This window comes from Papaver somniferum, chromosome 2 (genome assembly GCF_003573695.1).
Source record: "Papaver somniferum cultivar HN1 chromosome 2, ASM357369v1, whole genome shotgun sequence".
Classification (NCBI taxonomy): domain Eukaryota; kingdom Viridiplantae; phylum Streptophyta; class Magnoliopsida; order Ranunculales; family Papaveraceae; genus Papaver; species Papaver somniferum.
In genome coordinates this window covers 177573820-177593085 of record NC_039359.1, presented here as the reverse complement: position 1 = coordinate 177593085, position 19266 = coordinate 177573820, and the positions used below count along the sequence as shown (strand labels likewise).

At 38.9% G+C, this 19266-nt stretch overlaps 1 protein-coding gene across 1 annotated transcript; it reads right to left on the bottom strand.

The window, feature by feature from the left end:
* Positions 1-262: 262 nt before the first annotated feature.
* LOC113349867 (KIN14B-interacting protein At4g14310-like) lies at positions 263-4849 on the bottom strand. The gene is made up of 3 exons (XM_026593905.1): positions 2899-4849; positions 1279-1901; positions 263-1000 (listed from the first exon to the last, which is right to left on the bottom strand). Exons 1-3 carry the CDS (start codon positions 4693-4695, stop codon positions 466-468), a joined length of 2955 nt encoding a protein of 984 aa, XP_026449690.1. The 5' UTR covers positions 4696-4849; the 3' UTR covers positions 263-465.
* Positions 4850-19266: the final 14417 nt, after the last annotated feature.

The window sequence follows — 19266 nt, the reverse complement described above, 5'->3', positions numbered from 1 at the left end:
CATCGAAAAGGTGTCTTGTTTTTTCACAATCGTTTTGTATCTTGGTAATTGGTATTATACCTCACACTGGATGTGATAAAAGTGCTGCCTATGTTATTTCTATAATGAGTGGGGCCATCTCGCACTCATCTTAATACAATCTTTTCAATATTAATTCTGGTGAGCCAGCCCCTGAACACAAAAAATATCATCCAGGTTTTGATATTTCCCAGAGATCTTTTATTATGATTTTCACCCTCTTTTTTACCTTGGACAAGAAAAGGCAAGCCAAAACCAACAGATAAAATTACACAAAGAATACAGAGGACCAAACAAATGAATAAACACATCCAAATATATATCACGAAAAACCCAAGAAAGACATTTAGGTAATGACTTCTACTGGATACTTCAATACAGCAGTAGGAATGATTTGAAGAAAGTAGCAGTTATAACTTAATCTATCTGAATACTTAATCGCAAAAACTACAATAAGTACCTCCAAAATGCCGGTCGATCTCTTGATATGACAAGAACCCTAGATGATGAATAATCAAAAGAAGGAGAGTACAAGTCATTTGGGCCAATTACATCTCTAGTCTGTTGAGTCTTCATATAATCAACCGCCAATGAAGAAGATTCTCCTTCTTCTTGCTGCAATGTATCAAATACAAAAAGACCAAGTCCACAGACACCCATTACGACATTTGTATTACCCCATACTTGAGATATTGCAGTGTAATGGAAGTGAGCGTTTGATTCTGGTAATGCATAGGTGCTGAGAAGTGTTCCCTTTCTCAGAGAGTATTGCTGAATGCGTGAATGGGCTTTTCCACTTACTGTTGATAATTGCCCATCAGTGCATCCAAGAAAAATAGAATCCCCACGAGAGGAGATTGATTGTACATTCAATCCATGTTTCGATACCTTGAGACCCACACCTGAAGGGACACGGAAGTCTAAGACGCAAATGGAGTCTTGCGTGCAAAATACACCGTCATTTCCTTCTACAGAACTAACCCTGCATTTCCAATGCGAAACACTCAGAAATGAACTGTTTAATATTCCCATATTAGTCTCTTAGTGATAAATTTAGTCCTAGTCATTGTATTATCAAAAACACAGCATAAAAGGTCAAAAATAAAAGTCGATACGCTAAAACCAGATTTTATTTGTGCCCGCCATAAATAATTACTTGTAAATCAGCTAAACATATTATCCTAACTCCTAAGTCTCAAGAACAACCAAATGGTCAAAAGCAGAGTTAAAAATAAAAGTGTACGAGAACTGAAAATCTACCTTCGGCGTACTCCTCCACCCAACTCAGCATCAGTGTTATGTACATGAAGAGCAGAAATCTGACGTCCATTAGAAGAAACAGAAAGTAATGCCTGTGGAGTGAGTGAATTCACGTCCCAAAGACTAACAGATTCAGCTTCAGCTTCAGCTAAGACCACCTTTCCTCTATCTCTCCATTGTAAAGGACTTGAGTAATCCATAATTGCTACTGGTTTCTGTAATTCCCATTTCATTACTTCATCGCCATCACGTATATCATAGACTTTAACAGATTTCTGACCGCTTGCAGTTGAAACAAGAAGAGGGCCGCAGGGTCTGTACCACCATTGTCGGTTTTCGGGGACCATTATTGTAGATGATGCACTTCTTCTAAATAAACCAATACTGGGTAGAGGACCAAGTACTGTTCTCGAAGATTTTACTGTTGCATCCTCAAGATGAAAAGCTCGAACATCTCTAGTGTAAAAGTCCCAAGAGCAAAAACCTGATTCCAAAGCATTTCCAGATGAAGCTGCAACAACATATCTTCCTGAGCAACCATCTGCACCAGCAGCACGGATTAACCAACAATCTCCCCACAAGTTAGGCGAGAGTCCTGCTGGGGGGTTGTATTCAGCCTTCTCCTGAAATGAGGATACAAATGCTTAATTTACATAGTAATATAAAATGTGTTGCGTATTGACATCTAAATTATGCCGCCTTCCCTCAACTGAACCAATCCTTCCCACCATATTCATGTCAAAAGTAACTAGAGTCGGAACAACTACAATGGAATCCCTCAAAAATATCAGGTGCTTGTAGATGAATTACGACCAAGGTATGATATAAAACAGAATTGGGAACTCAACGACTCACCTATGGCCTGTGATTCCAATACACAATTGTTGACTAGCTTTCAGGACCTTAAGAACTACATCTAGTGCATTCATTGCACGACAGTTAATTAGTATCACGACACAAGCAGAAACCCACCTAATCCCTCTAATTTCAGCTTGTGGAACCCACAAATAATGAGTAACAAAATACTACAGTTGTAGTTCATTGCTACAACATTGATTGTGTGTATTCAAACATGTCCTTTTCATGACCCCTTTTAACTGAGACAGGAGATCATATGACTGAAGTAAGAATCAAATTGATTGCATCACTGGAATTAGGTCTTACTTGAAAATTGTTCCTTTTTACTTTCTTTGTTCTGGCTCGGCTATCCTATGGACAGTCATAGTATACCACGACCCACCACAAATAATTCTACAGGCTGCTTTCCCTCTCACTCTATTCCTCGATTCCCTAACAGTAACCCGAGTTTACATAAGAAAAGTTTGACTAGGGGATTATGAGCTTTTATTAGAACGGGGACACTCCCTAGTTTTAGTGTTTTAGAGCTCCCACTTTGGATGCTCTAAAACACAATAAATGCTTAAGGAGACATACAAGCTATAAGTTGCAGACAATTTATCCCTAAAGTAAATGAATAACGCGGACCAAAGACAATGTATAACTCTGCAGAACAATGTGAAGGGTTGGCCAGAAAGAAGAAAGGAAGAGCAATGATCCAAGGTCAAAAGATAATCGTGAAGGAGAAGTGATACGTAAAAGACTGATAATAAGAATATATACCTCAGAGTTGGTGATATCATAAAAGGAGCAGGAACCATCTTCGTGAGCAAGAAGAACTGATTCGCCCTCTGAGACAAACCATCCACCCGTTGAGGCCTTGCGACCTATTTCATGCAGCTGATCCACACGCATATCTTCGATCTCTTCTACGAGGGCCATTGTTGGTTTGTTTTCCTGATTTTCTATGTCCTCGATCACTTCATCAGCAATGAGAGTGGCATCTTCATCACGATTTCGACTACCAACAGCTTTTGATTTATCTTGTGATGCTGAAGTTTCAGCACCATCCATTTCATGAACTTCATAATACTCTACAACGTAATCATTTTGAGTAATTTCTTTAGGTTTTCCTTTATGCAGGGAAGCCAAGAACTCCAATGCGATAGGAATCATAGGATTATCATCAATCGGGCTCAACGGCACATTTTCCAGCTTTGAATCACCTGTAACTTCAGGAAGATGTGGTCGATCACTTTGACCACTTGCTGATGATGTGCTCCATGATGTCTGGCCTTTAAGTAGTTTATGGTGAGGAAACAGTCTTGCTTCTATGTCCTCATGATTCAAGCGCTTGACTGAATTTTTCAGCTGTCCCACTTGCACAATCTCACTATGCTCCAAACATTTGGAGTTCAAACTTTCAACAGCCTTGGACGCAATTAAACTGGAACTGTCATCAGTTATCACATGAACCATAGCTTTCTCGATCCCTGAAATCTTGTCTTGGATATCTGAAATTATCACCTTGGATCCATCAGGGTTGTTCATATCTAACATATCCTTTGTCCGTTTGATATCCGATGCAATTCTCTTAACCTTTCCTTCTAAAAAAGCAAGCTTCTCATGAAGTTTGCTTTGGTATTTGCCACTTAGTTTAACACCTTTCTCTTCCTCCGCATTCCCCTTTTCTTTCACGCTATCTACAAATTTGGAACTATTCCAACCTTTTGAACCTTGCGGCTTCAAATTTACACCAACAGAACCAGTGCTCCCAGACCTCACAAAAACCCTAGAAATACCAATTCTAGATTCTTCCAATTTGTCTTCAGCATTCACAACAATATTACCTTTCTCCTTAAAACCCTCCGTTGCAGAAGAATTCCCAACCTTTCCCCCGACTTTTATCAAACCCGAGCTTAAATTTACTTCCCCTCCTTTCGAACTCGATAACCTCTTAAACACATCAAAACTCCTTTCAACTGGCTTGACATTTGAACTCAGACTCTCAGTCACACCATCTTTTGGCCTCATACTCTTCTCATTATCTTTCAAATTTGAACAAAAATTAGCTTTCTTAGGTTGAAATTTATCCAGAACCCTAGAAGAACTAGAAAAATCTTTACCTTTACCATACCCGACAATATCATTTCGACCCACATTTTCTAGGGTTTTGTTAGTAGATCGATGATTATCAGAAACAGAAACCCTTGGCATTCGATCTCTGTTGTCTTTATTATTACGAAAATCAGATAAAATCCTAGTAAAATCATTTGGACTGGAACTCCTACCTCTCGGTACTGATGAAGTTGATCTCCGAACTTTCGAATCATTGAACTCCTTGGTCGGTTTCTCAATCGCGGGAATCGGAAGTTGTCTAGGTTTTTGAGGAATTACTGAATTTCTAGTTCTAGAAATTGATCTAGGGTTTTCTTTACCAGTTCCAGTTGGTTTTTTGTTGTTGTCTGAAATTGAGATTAGGGTTTCGGAAGATGCAGTTGTTGCTGTATTTACGCCTGCTACGGCCATGTTGTTAGTTCGATTCGAATTGGTTCGGCGGAGTGACGTCGAAGAAGCCATTACTGTGTTTCAGAAATGAGAATCTCTCTATCCTCCTAGAATCTAGAGAGAGAGAGGGAGGGTTTGATGGAGATTTGACTGAAGAGAGGGAAATAGACTTGTTTCGTTTTGGGGAATTCTTATTATAATTATAAAGAAGACGAGGGAGGGAAAATCTTTGTGTCTAGGAAATTTTGAATTTGAAATGGGATTCTCTTACTTTTCAGCGTTGTGTCCCATCATGTGCTCACGTGGTTAGCTAAGGTAGGAAAAGAGTGGCTCTCGGGCAATGAGAAATGGCAATACTGGTGGGGGATCTGGCCATTAGGGGATCTGGGAATTGAGATTGAATTTGAATTTGAATTTGCATTTGAATTTGAATTTGGGGTCACATGACGTTCCGACGGGACGCACTATTTATTCACCACAAAATGTTCATCATTTCCCATTTTGTAATCCATGACACTATTATGCTCACCAAATGTTTGAAACTGACTCGTATTTTGAAGGTGGAAATCAAGAAATGTGTAAAGAGTGATATGAAGAAACTAAGAGAAAATTACACTTCAAATTATATAAGGTAAAAATTCCATATATTGATAGTCCATATATTAATAAACTATGTATATTAATAGAAAATTATGGTCCGAACTTGGACCAATTATAAATAGTGATAAACTCCACATTTTAATATTAATAGATTTTTCTAGTCCCACCATAAGGAATTTATCTCCATATATTAATATAATTGACATAATCGGAAAATTATAGAAAATTATAGATCTTGTTACATCAAAATATGTATCTATAGTTGTTTGAGAAAATGATGTAATTTTTTGGCTTGTTATCGCATATTATGATTTGAGTATGCGAAAGACCTCGTTACTATGTGCATCTTCTTGTTGAAGCCAAAATATTTATAATTTGTCGAGCATGTTTAAAGCTTCTTGTCGAGAATTATTTTTTTTTGTATACCTCCCTATATTAATAAACTTCATATATTAATAATTTTATGAAGTCCCAAGGCTATGTATATGTGGAGTTTTTACTGTACAACAATTCTGGATATACCAAAAATTTTGGACACAAAAAAAATGGACCCTCACATATTTTTGGTGGGCTCATCCCCACCACCGAGGCTAGTAACATGTCCATTTAATATGTTTGTCGGTTTTTGTGGTGTCCAAATATCTCGTTATGTAGAGCATTTTTTAATATATTTTCTTTATCGGTAAACAAAAATATATTAATCACAAGGAGAGAATATAAAAGGAAGAAGATAAAGAGAAAAAAAACTTAAAAAGCGACATACTACTTTAGAAATTTAAAGAAAATTAAAATACATCCTAGACCAACTAGCCATTACATCTTTGAAGCTAGGAGATTCAAGTTCTTTAAAGACAAGACACCATCTTTGACTACTTCCCTACACCAAACACGGCAATGAAACTAGATATTGCTTTTACTTTGATGAACTCTACATCAAAAGTTGGAATTGCTTTGACTTCGTGTGATTTTACAGGAACAATCAAAGAAACCAGAGGTTTTCATCTAGATTGCACCACCATAGTTTAATTAGATAAAGCTGGAGCGGATGCGACTTTCCAATGGGAGACAGATTTGAGTGGCCACGTTATTTCCTTCAGGAGCAACTCCGAACCCACTCTACTGTTGCTGGTAGGAATGTATGCTGCGGCCAGAAATCAAAGATACCGGATTAGTGAAGATTTTGGAAATAATACAAAGTTCCACATAAACTTTTTAGCTCAAGAATTTAAATTAATTAGGAGATCTGAAATGATTTGGGCAGCTAAATTTTCAGTGTTTTGTAATAAATATGCTATCACTCATAATTGGTTAGAAGATGGTTTAAGATATATGCTAACTTACTTAAACATTCAAACTTGGAATGAAAATGTAACACTCTACCGTAATTCCAATTATGGAACTTATGGTAGTATTCTATCAATGACATGAGGATTTCCTCTTTTTCTAAAAAAAAACAAGATATATTTTATTTTATGCTGAATAATAACCTTAGAACTCTCCTTGTTATGAAAAAGCTCTTGCATTTCTTTTAAGCCAAATACACCAAATGATAGCAACTGAGATCATATGGCAAATCTGCAATTGCTCGTTTGAAGGCAGAGTAGTACTCCAAGACAGCAACACAGATAAAAGATCATTTGGCACAGTATAATCCCATTTCAGCTTCTCTTTGAAGTGAAACCAAATTTTCCGTGCAAAATCATAGTGAAGAAAAAGATGTGTTACAGATTCTTGTTGGTTACAAAAGACGGCTCCATGGGACTCCAATTCTTCTTCTTCTTTGCATATCTCTTGTAGATAAGTTGTTGTATGCCAATGTCCATAAGAAGAAGCAAATTTTTGGTGTAAATTTTTGACCCCAAATGTACTTAACAATAGGTAGCTTACCATGATCAATATTAATATTGGCAAGCGCATCATAAGTGGATTTAACGGAAAACTGATCGACTCTTGTTGCCAATACTCATTCAATTTCATCTGCAACTTCATTATTAATAACAATCAAACTTAAATTCCTTCAAATATTGAAAAGTTCAATTCTTGCAGCAAGATTTAATCTTCTTGGCCATGCCAAATTCCGATGTTCTTTATCTTTACCAAAAATATCAGCTATAATCATTTCTTTAGTTCTGGAAACTGCATATAAATTAGGGTTGACCGAGATTTTTGGTCACAACAAAAACTGACTCTCATAGAAATAGAAATATCATTTGCTTGCATGATAACATGTTTTTTAGACTCGTATATGGATGGTAACGATCTGAGAATCTTGCACATTATATCTTTTTCAGAAATAGCATTTCCAAGAGAGAAAGAGGTATTGACAATCTCAGAGAGTTTTACATTGAACTCCTCAAAAGAATCGTTATCGTCTATTCGAAGGTTTCCCAAGTGAGAGATTGGAGTCTAGCTTCCTTTTCTAATATGTTACCTTCAAATATAGTCTCAAGAGTATCCCAGGCTTCCTTGGAAGTTTCACACGTGGAGACATGATGTTGAAGATCTCGACCCACTGCATGAATTATGGCATTCAAACCATCTGAATTCTGCTTATCTAGAGCCTTTTTTTTAATTTGCATATAAAATAATCGTTTAATTTAGTTTCCGAATTTTCCATCTTCGGACGTTTATACCCTTCTACGACTAATAACCAGGTATTAAAGTCATGTGACTGAAGAAAAGATCTCATAGCATATTTCCACGCAGATAGTTAGTACCATCAAATCTTGGAGGTACATTAACAGAAACCGATTCATGTGAACTCGAGTTCATGTCTTATAGGTTGGACTGCACCAAACACAAATTGTAATATCTTTTTGTGTTTACCCACTCTGATACCAATTGAAATGATGTGGGTACCAAGTACACCACAATATCTTTGATATCAACCTATAAGTCATATACCTTGTGTGATCGTCTATGGATAAAGTCGATATAATACAACAACAAGTTAATCACTTGATAATATTTGTGGTACAAGACCGATATACTATAAAATCAATATCAAGTGCTTTAGATAAGTGTATAGTGCATTTACTTTATTATAACTAAACAATTATAATGCAGAAGTAAAGTAAATAACATATCAAGATTTTGTTAACGAGGAAACCACAAATACAAAAAAACCATGGGACCTAGTCCAGTTTTGAAAACTCTCATAATTAAGCCGTTATACAAAGACACTACCAACTAATTCTTATAGTTGAAGCCAAGTAAACTATCCCTAGTTACCCGGTTTCTTCAGTATCCCTGCGCCTACAACCAACCTGGCTAACGCACGTGAATCCTAAGATAAAGTCCACTATCTTAATTGCTTTGTCGGGTTTTTGATCTTCCAAGATATGGATTAAACAAGTTAATCAGATCAAGTTAAACAAAACTACCAGATTCGGATACTGAAGAATACCACCAAATGGTTTATATTTTGATCGATGACGCAAAAAACGGAGTTTGTTAACAATGGATGATAATAAGTCAATGTTATACTCTTAATCTAGTTTGAGTGACCTTATGTCAGAAGAAAAGGCTCTCAAGAATAATCAAACTAGGTGTAAATCAGAAAGAGTGTGTTACATATTTGGAGGCGAATAAGGCATCTTCAGAAAGAGTTTGCTGCTACTAGACATTCTCATATCTATAGAGAGACGAACAGGGCCACAGACTGGCTTGTTGGGAAGCACCCGCGGGAAAATTTTATTGTCATAGATACTAATTGTTTTGATAGTGAGATGAATAACATTATTGAAGAGGATAGGAACGGAAAGGTTTACTATAGGAAGTAGGTTTTTGTTTTGTTTGTTTTTTGGTTTTCTTTGTAAGGTTCTGGGTGTTTCGTAAACCCTGCGGATTGTGCCAAAACAAAACAAAGAACAAAACAAAACAAAACAAAACAAAAAAAAAGACTTGGTGCAAATCAAGAGATAACTGTCGTTAGTCAATCAAATTACTAAAAATACGATACTTGTTTCCCACCAGCGGTACTAGTAGACGCTTCTTGACCCCAACAAAGTATTTAAACTAGTGTACAGTACATAAGATATTTTGCCTAATTAGGTTACTCTCCTCTTCAAGATAGTATTACAGGAATACTATTAGTCGGCTATACCATAAACAACAAAGATAAAGTTTGTCTGGCCCAGGATAAGTGTATAAGAAGAACAAACTCACTATTTATAGATCAAGGTAGTTTGGATACCAAGGAATTTCCATCAACGAAGATATTCAAAAGATATGCAATAAAGCACCTAAATTCGGTGTTATGAATTCTAACCAATATCTAACTGTATAACCAAAATCTCAACGGATATCTCAATATTAGCTAGCAATTAACTAATATATATTTCCAGCTGTTTGAGGGTGAAAACAGTTTCTGCAGGTTTCGGTAATTTCATGAGATGTGGGTGAGAAACAAATCTAAACCCTAAAAAATGTACTACAAGGGAGTATTTTAGATTCGAGAGATCAATCTGTACAAGTCTGGCCTAAACCGAGAAATGGCTGTTCCATACTTGCTTCGGTCACAAAGTGGAGGAGAAGGGTTGGTTTTGGGGAGGGAAGCGAAGAGAGTGTTGAGACCAAAATAGTTGATTCTGGAAGAGTAGTTGTTTTGTGACTTGTATCAGAAAGTGGGAAGATAACAGATGGGAAAGCTAGCAAACGTTTTCTGAGTGTTGTATGCTCCTGACCAGAACTTGTTGTTCGGTGGAAATAGGTAATGCCTATTTATACAAGTCGAAGTGAAACGTATTCTGGTCTCATTAAGAAATGAAAAACGGGTGAGTAAATGGGAGGAGGTGGTAACCGGTAACTCTTGGAATTGATGTTCCATAGAAGAAAGTGTTTCACCATTACTCCCTGTATTTACTAATCACCTCATCCTTATGACACTTTCTTATAACGAGCGTAGTGTACGCCGCACGCTGTAAACCTCCAAACCAATACCCAATGAGCATCCCCCAGTTTGTGACATGTGTTGATGTCTCGGGTGTTTTCGTGGAAAACATGTAGCATGTTGTTGTTGTCTGGAAAGTTGAGCTTGGGAGACTTGCCGGCTCGGTGGCGACCTTCAACGGTCGAGATTTTGCATCTTAATAGGAAGGTAGTCGTTGATTATTGCAACCTTTCGTTTGGTAGCCAGTGGCATGAAAGTGTGATCAGTATGGCTTTAATATGGCCCAGTTTAGGCGCGGACAAAAGTTAGGGTTTTGGCTTTGTTTAGGCGCGACCAAACTAGGGACAAGGGTTGCCATGTGTTAGTTGGTAACCTTGGACGGCTAAGATCTGCATCTTAGATGAAAAAGTGGTCGTTGATGGTTGCAGGCCTTCGTTTTAGTAGCCACATAAGGAAGGCCGGCATGGTATGGCGCGGAAAGGTGGTTGGCATGCCATTGGCACATGTGGCATGGCATGCCTGGGAGCGGTTTGGCGTGGCCAAAACTAGGGTTTGGGCCAAAGGTTACCATGCGTTGTTTGGTATCCTTGGACGGCTAGGATTTGCATCTAGGATGGAAGGGTGGTCGTTGATCGTCGCACGTCTTCGTTTTGGTATCCGCATGGGGAAGGCCGGCATGGTATGGCGCGACAAGGTGGTTGGCATGCCATTGGCACATGTGGCATGGCATGCCTTGGAGCGGTTTGGCGTGGACAAAACTAGGGTTTGGGGCCAAATATTACCATGCATTGTTTGGAGACCTTGGACGACTAGGATTTGCATCTAGGATGGAAGGGTGGCCGTTGATCGTCGCACGCATTCGTTTTGGTAGCCGCATGGGGAAGGCCGGCATGGTATGGCGCGAAAAGGTGGTTGGCATGGCATGGCATGCCTTGGCGCTGTTTGGTGTGGCCAAAACTAGGGTTTTGGGCCAAAGGTTACCATGCGTTGTTTGGCGACCTTGGACGGCTAGGATTTGCATCTACGATGGAAGGGTGGCCGTTGATCGTCGCACGTCTTCGTTTTGGTAGCCTCATGGGGAAGGCCGGCATGGTATGGCGCGACAAGGTGGTTGGCATGCCATTGGCACATGGGGCATGGCATGCCTTGGCGCGGTTTGGTGTGGCCAAAACTAGGGTTTTGGGCCAAAGGTTACCATGTGTTGTTTGGTGACCTTGGACGTCTAGGATTTTCATCTAGGATGGAAGGGTGGCCGTTGATCGTCGCATTCCTTCGTTTTGGTAGCCGATAGGGAAGGCTGGCATGGTGGGGCCAAGGCCAATGGTGCGGATGGCTTGGCATAGTGGGGCCAAGGGTTTGGTACAGACAGCTTGGCATGGTGGGGCCAAGGTAAGGTGCGGTTGTCTTGGCATGGTGGGGCCAAGAGTTTGGCGTGTCATTGGCGCATGGTGCGGATAGCATGGTTGGGGCCAACTCAAGGCACGGTTGGCTTGGCATGGTGGGGCGAAGGGTTTGGCATGCCATTGGAACATGGTGCGGCTAGCATGTTTAGGGCCAAGGCAAGGTGCGGTTAGCTTGGCATGGTGGGGCCAAGGGTTTGACATGCCATTGGCGCATGGTGCGGCTAGCATGGTTGGCATGCCTTGGCGCGGTAGACGTGGCTGGCATGGTTTTCCATTGGCACAGTGGGGCTGGCATGGTTGGCATGCGTTGGCGCAAAGATGTGGCTGACATGGTTTGCCATTGGCACAGTGGTGCGGCTGGCATGGTTGGCATACCTTGGCACGGAGATGTGGCAGGCATGGTTTTCCATTGGCACAGTGGTGCGGCTGGCATGGTTGGCATGCCTTGGCGCGGAGATGTGGCAGGCATGGTTTTCCATTGGCACAGTGGTGCGACTGACATGGTTGGCATGCGTTGGCGCGGAGATGTGGCTGCCATGGTTTGCCATTGGCACAGTGGTGCGGCTGGCATGCCTTAGCGCGGAGATGTGGTTGGCATGGTTTGTCATTGGCACAGTGGTGCGGCTGGCATGGTTGGCATGCCTTGGCGCGGAGATGTGGCTCGCATGGTTTGCCATTGGCACAGGGGTGCGGCTGGCATGGTTGGCATGCCTTGGCGCGGTAGCATGAGAATTAGGGTTTGGCGTAGATGATGTCGGTCAATGTTAAGGGTTCTGCCGTGGAACATGACACATAAAAAAAAGGTACCCTGGCAATTCTTACGTAGGCATGCTGATCGATTCAATAAATGTGCTAATGGTCAAAGTGACATCATGTCAGTTGTACGGTTTTACGATTTTAACCCTAAGATAAAAACCACCATCAACATTAAGTCCCCTGCTTAGCTCGGAACAGGAGCATTGTTGCGAGGTAAGCATAAGATGGTGATAGGCCAGGACAAAAATCGAAATGACAAGTCACGGAAAAATGGTCAGTAAGATCCGACTAACCTTTTCGAGAAGTAAGGAGAGTTCGTGATTCTTGGTAGGACTAGAAGAAGATACCTACAATTATACTAAACCGCAAGTGCATAGTGTCAACAATGTAGTCAGGGCAAATATGGGTCGAACCCACAGAGACTAGGTCGGTGTAACGTTGAATCTAAAGCCTAACTAAAACTGATTCAAATAAGAAATAACAACGGGGGTTTTGTGTGTCGGAACGACAAGATGATGGCAGTGATTGAAATACAAATAGGAATGCAGAAATACAAATAGTAATACAGAAAGAAAGGATTTAAACACACAAGTAAATGCACTATGACAATTGAATCCACCGCTTAACCTCTACTAGAAAATCCAGTTATCGACAAAGTTCATTTTTTCTTTGTGGAGAACAACGATAAAGATACAAGTCGCTCGCTTCTTTAATAAGGAATCAATTCACAATATATATGGTTTAACATCAACTAGAAGTATCAATCTCTAGCATTAGTTGTCTTTCGACAGCACAACTAATCAAAGATTAGAATAGATCATATAAGCACAAGTTGAAGCTACAAGATATAATTACTCTAACAACTTAGGATGCCTGACATACTAAGTGAAAGTTATAAATGGCAGCTCTAGGTTGAAACCATCCTTACTCAATGAAACACAACAAGAACCATGTCGAAAACATGAATAATCTGGCAATGAATTAAGGGCTTCATCTATTCCCTAGCTAAGGAAGTTAGAACATAACTATTGTGAAACCAAAGAGCATATGAAGTTGTGAAATTCATAAAAACATTGACCCCATCACTTCTTTATTCAACTGATTTCTACTAAGTTACTCACACACACAAGCAAGAGATGAAAACAAGGAATAGGAACTGATTTCTACTCCTCGTCCTCACTCCCTGCATATCCCTTTACACAACATAACCCCCCTTTTTATACATGAATTCTCCCCCAAAATCTCTACCACGCAACCAATAGATATACAATATAAAATTCAGGGTTTTTGTTTCTCGAAACTCACCACTATATAATACTTTTCATTTATGTACCGCCACAATAATAGCTTTTGGGTGAGGATAGAAAGGGGAAATAACTAGACTAACAGGGGTAAGATATAGAGATAAGGGTTATGAGTACTGAAATTGACAGGGATTTGGTTGTCGAAGAGATCAACAAAGTTAGGGTTTGACAATGGATGGGGTGTTGTCGGAGGAGAAGGAGAGAATGGGGGTTGTTTGAGTGTAAGTGATGAATACCTTGCTCTGGTATACAATAATAGCTTTTGGGATTAGTTTCCTTCCCTTAACTTCCACCATGGGTATTACTTGGATTTCGGCCCATTACATCATTTCATGATCAAATGTTTCTTCTTCTTGAACTTCTCATCTATTCGTAGATCCATTAGCTTCACAAGTCTGTTGGCACCCTGGCCGCGTTCTCCACTATACGTGTCTGCCTAACATCGACTTGGTAACTAACTTGACAAGGCATTGTAGCTCCACTTCCTTCAAAGCACAAGTTCAGACCATTCTTTTAATTCCCCTAGAATTACAAAACAAAAATCAGGACAATTGCTACACATTTTACTTGCAACGGATAAGAATTACAAAATACATAATTTGGCATAAATACAAGCAATTAGTGAAACAAAATGGCATAAACACCTACAACTTGATAAGAATGTATGCAATATTAGGTGCCCATCAAATACCCCCAAACCTGCCTTTTGCTCGTCCTCGAGTGAAACACAAAAACAAAAGAAAAGTCCTACCTACGGCACTGGCGCTGGTCAAAGTATACCCATAAAGTTCTAGGACAAAATACAAGCTCAGATTCCATGAAAGTGATACCTGCATTCAGGTTTTTTTAGCTCATAGAAAATGGATATGTCAATCTAGCTTTCAAAGGTACACGTGACACACACTGATTCCAACACACAAAAAAATCATTTTGAAATCCAAGAGTTCGACTAGTTAACATGTGATCAGAGTGTACATGTTAACTAAGTCATGACTAGCAACTGATTTATCAACCTAAGTCATGACTGCCAATACTAAAAGATAGTTCAACCGATTCAAAGACAAGCTAGCTTTACGGGAGATGTGAATGTTCACCTAAAGTGTAGGTGATATTTCAGCTTACCCGTTTTGTACATCGATGGCATACACCCTCCCTTGCTTATTACAAGACCATTTACAACATACAACAACAACGAACATTGAATAGATGTTTACATTGACTACTCTCTTAATTTGAGGCAAGAGAGGAACTTTAACTCTGAAACAGAACATAACAAACAATGGATACTTCTTCTTTCTTTCTTTTTGATAATTTTTATTTTTATTTTATTTTTTTTTTGATAATTTTTTTTTTCAACTGACTTTGTAAAAATGAGAGATACAAACACATCATGACGCAACAACTTTACACGGAAAATAGAACAACACATTACATGACACTTTGGCAAGAGGTAGCCCTTTTCTATGTACATAGTAACATTCAAAGGTCGCTTTTTATAACGTATACACCAACTAATATCCCAGCCGACTAAAGAACAAGTTAGTCAAGTCTCATTGGTATTCTAGATGAATGGCAGTCTACCGGATTATGCAAATCAGGTGCTATACATGCTTGACAGATAGTGCAAGTGCGTTTTCAGATCACATGTTCAAAAATTTCAAAAATAAAATAAAATGTAAATCGAACTCACATGTTATAGTGCTAGAATCAGAAAGATATCATACTAGTAACTCATCATCTAGATCAAGAACCCTAAGATATCATATATGCAGGTATCACAATTCAAGGTAAATGAGCTTCATTTTTCATTTTTCATTTTTTTTTCTAAGATGTTATCTATTCACAAGATTCAAATATACCAAATTGATAAAAAGTTCATGTGATATCTACTTGTACCCCCAAACCTATGTTAAACAATGTCCTCAATGTTTGTAAGGATTCACAAATTATAACATGCCATGAAGTTCATGAAGATAAATAAGAGGTTTAGAGAGTACCAGATCCAAAAAGTGTTGCCAAACCAGATAGTTGAGCAGCAAGGTAGATATCACCAAAAAACAGAGATTATGCAGCAAAAACTAGCCTAGAAACCAAAAGAAAGCAATGGACAGAAAATGACAGAAAATGGAATTCTAAACCTGGTATGTACAAGGGGTGAACCATTTCAGTCCACATAGATGGGATCTGCAAGATCAGTTGTTTCAATTTCAGATGAGATTGGTTCAAGGAACGGCTTCAGTCTCTGCCCATTGACCTTGAAGACGTTCTTAGTTGATACGTCTTCGAGTTCTACAGCTCCATGAGGGAATATTGTTCGCACCATGAACGGGCCTGTCCATCTAGAACGCAATTTACCTGGAGAAAGATGCAAACGTGAGTTGTACAATAACACTTTCAGGCCAAGCGTTAATGACTTGCGGAAAATGCACTTGTCATGGAACACCTTCATTTTATCTTTGTACATCTTTGCACTGTCATAAGCATCATTCCTCAGTTATTCCAACTCGTTGAGTTAGAGTTTCCGTTTATCAAGAGAAAAGTTAAGTTTCTTAACTTCCCAAATATGCTCGATGTTCTAGTTCAACAGGTAAATGACAAGGTTTTCCATACACAAGTCTGTACGGAGACATGCCAATAGGGGTTTTATATGCTGTTTTATAGGCCCATAAATCATCATTCAATCGTAATGACCAATCTTTCCTAGAAGGGTTAACAGTCTTTTCTAGAATGTGCTTAATTTCCCTATTAGAAACCTCTACTTGGACGTTGGTCTATGGGTGGTATGGGGTTGCAACTTTATGAGTTATGCCATACTTGCGAACTAATGACTCAAAAGACCTATTGCAAAAGTGTGAACCACCATCACTAATTATAGCTCTAGGTGTGCCAAAACGAGAAAATATGTTTTCTTTTAAGAAGGCCAGAACCACCTTATGGTCATTTGTTTTGGTCGCAACTGCTTCTACCCACTTAGAAACATAATCAACAACAACAAGGATGTATAGCTTACCTTCAGAATTGGGAAACAGACCCATGAAATCAATTCCCCAAACATCAAACAGTTCAACAATCAAAATAAGGTGCAATGGCATCATGTTTCTCTTGGAAATACTTCCTAGTTTCTGACAACGTTCACAAGCAATACAATAAGCATGGAAGTCTTTGAATAATGATGACCAATAAAACACACTCTGCAAGACTTTTGCAACAGTTTTCTTGGCACTGAAATGGCCACCACATGCTTGGTCATGACAAAAAGATATCACATCTTTTTGTTCACTGTTGGGGACACATTTCCTAATGATTTGGTCCGGGAAGTACTTAAACAGGTATGGGTCATCCCAAAAGAAGTATTTAACTTCAGGCAAGAACTTAGAATGGTCTTGTCTAGACCAATGCGAAGGCATTCTTCCCGTGGCAAGATAGTTCACAATGTCAGCAAACGAAGGATACTCAGGCACAAACATTAATTGTTCATCAGGAAAAGACTCTCTAATCTGCACGGACTCATCAAAAGACTTAACATTTAATCTAGACAAGTGATCAGTAACCACATTCTCAGAACCTTTCTTATCTCGAATTTCGAGATCGAATTCCTGCAATAACAATATCCATCGGATGAGACGAGCTTTAGCATCCTTCTTAGAAAGAAGGAATTTCAGGGGCAGCATGATCAGTGTATATGATGACCTTAGACCCTATCAAGTATGACCTGAACTTGTCCAATGAAAAAACAACAACAAGCAACTTTTTCTCAGTAGTTGTATAATTAAGTTTAGCATCATTAAGAGTCTATCGACGCGTTGTCCTAAAACAGCACCAACAACAAAATCAGACGCGTCACACATGATTTCAAATGGAAATTTCCAGTCAGGTGGTCGGACTATAGGGGATGAAATCAGAAGAGTTTTGAGTTCTTCCCATGCACGCACACAATCATCATCAAACACAAATGCAACATCTTTACCAAGTAGATTACACAGTGGCCTTAAGATCTTACTGAAATCCTTAATGAATATATGGTAGAAACCAACATGGCCTAAAAATGATCTAACCTCCCTCACAAAGCGAGGTTTCCGCAAGTGTTGAATGAGGTCAAATTTAGCTTTATATACTTCTATGCCTTTTTCAGAGATGATGTGTCCTAGAACTATGCATGAGTTCACCATAAAATGACACTTTTCCCAATTCAAAACCAAAATTTTCTCTTTACATCTAATCAGCACATGAGTGAGATGGTTCAAAAATTCATCAAAAGAAGATCCAAACACAGAGAAATCATCCATAAAGATCTCAAGGAAGTTATCTATCATGTCAGAGAAAATGCTCATCATACAACGTTGAAATGTGGCGGGTGCATTACACAACCCAAAGGGCATACGATGATAAGAAAATGTTCCAAATGTACATGTAAATGTAGTCTTTTCCTGATCTTCAGGTGCAATATTAATCTGGTTGTATCCAGAAAAGCCATCTTCAGGGCAAATACGGGTCGAACCCACAGAGACTAGGTCGGTGTAACGTTGAATCTAAAGCCTAACTAAAATTGATTCAAATAAGAAATAACAACGGGGGTTTTGTGTGCCGGAACGACAAGATGATGGCAGTGATTGAAACACAAATAGGAATGCAGAAATACAAACAGTAATACAGAAATAAAGGATTTAAACACACAAGTAAATGCACTAGGACAATTGAATCCACCGCTTAACCTCTACTAGAAAATCCAGTTATCGACAAAGTTCATTTTTCCTTTGTGGAGAACATCGATAAAGATACAAGTCTCTAGCTTCTTCAATAAAGAATCAGTTCAAAATATAGATGGTTTAACATCAACTAGAAGTATCAATCTCTAGCATTAGTTATCTTTCGATAGCACAACTAATTACAGATTAGAATAGATCATGTAAGCATAGGTTGAAGCTACAAGATATAATTACTCTAACAACTTAGGATGCCTGACATACTAAGTGAAAGTTATAAATGGCAGCTCTAGGTTGAAACCAACCTTACTCAATGAAACACAACAAGAACCATGTCGAAAACATGAATAATCTAGCAATGAATTAAGGGCTTCATCTATGCCCTAGCCAAGGAAGTTAGAACATAACTATTGTGAAACCAAAGAGCATATGAAGTTGTGAAATTGATAAAAACATTGACCCAATCACTTATTTATTCAACTGATTTCTACTAAGTTACTCACACACACAAGAAAGAGATGAAAACAAGGAATGAAAACTGATTTCTACTCCTCCTCCTCACTCCCTGCATATCCCTTTACACAGCATAACCCCCCTTTTTATACATGAATTCTCCCCAAAAATCTCTACCACACAACCAACAGATATACAATATAAAATTCAGGGTTTTTGTTTCTCGAAACTCACCACTATATAATACTCTTCATTTGTGTACCGCCACAGCACTTATCTTCATCCATTTGACTGATGTTGTCAGTGTTGAAAAGAAATCAAAATCATAGATAAATTGACAATGCCAGTTGCTTGAGTTTTTTTTGAGTTCAGCCAACAATTTACTGTTGTCTTTAAAGTTTGCAAGGGACAACGAATTCAGACGTAGCTTGTCATCTCCGTCACTTTTGAAAAGCAGTCAGCCAACCTAATTTTGTACTTCATAGCCTAGGGTTTTGACTGAAATGGGTGAGGATAGAAAGGGGAAACAACTA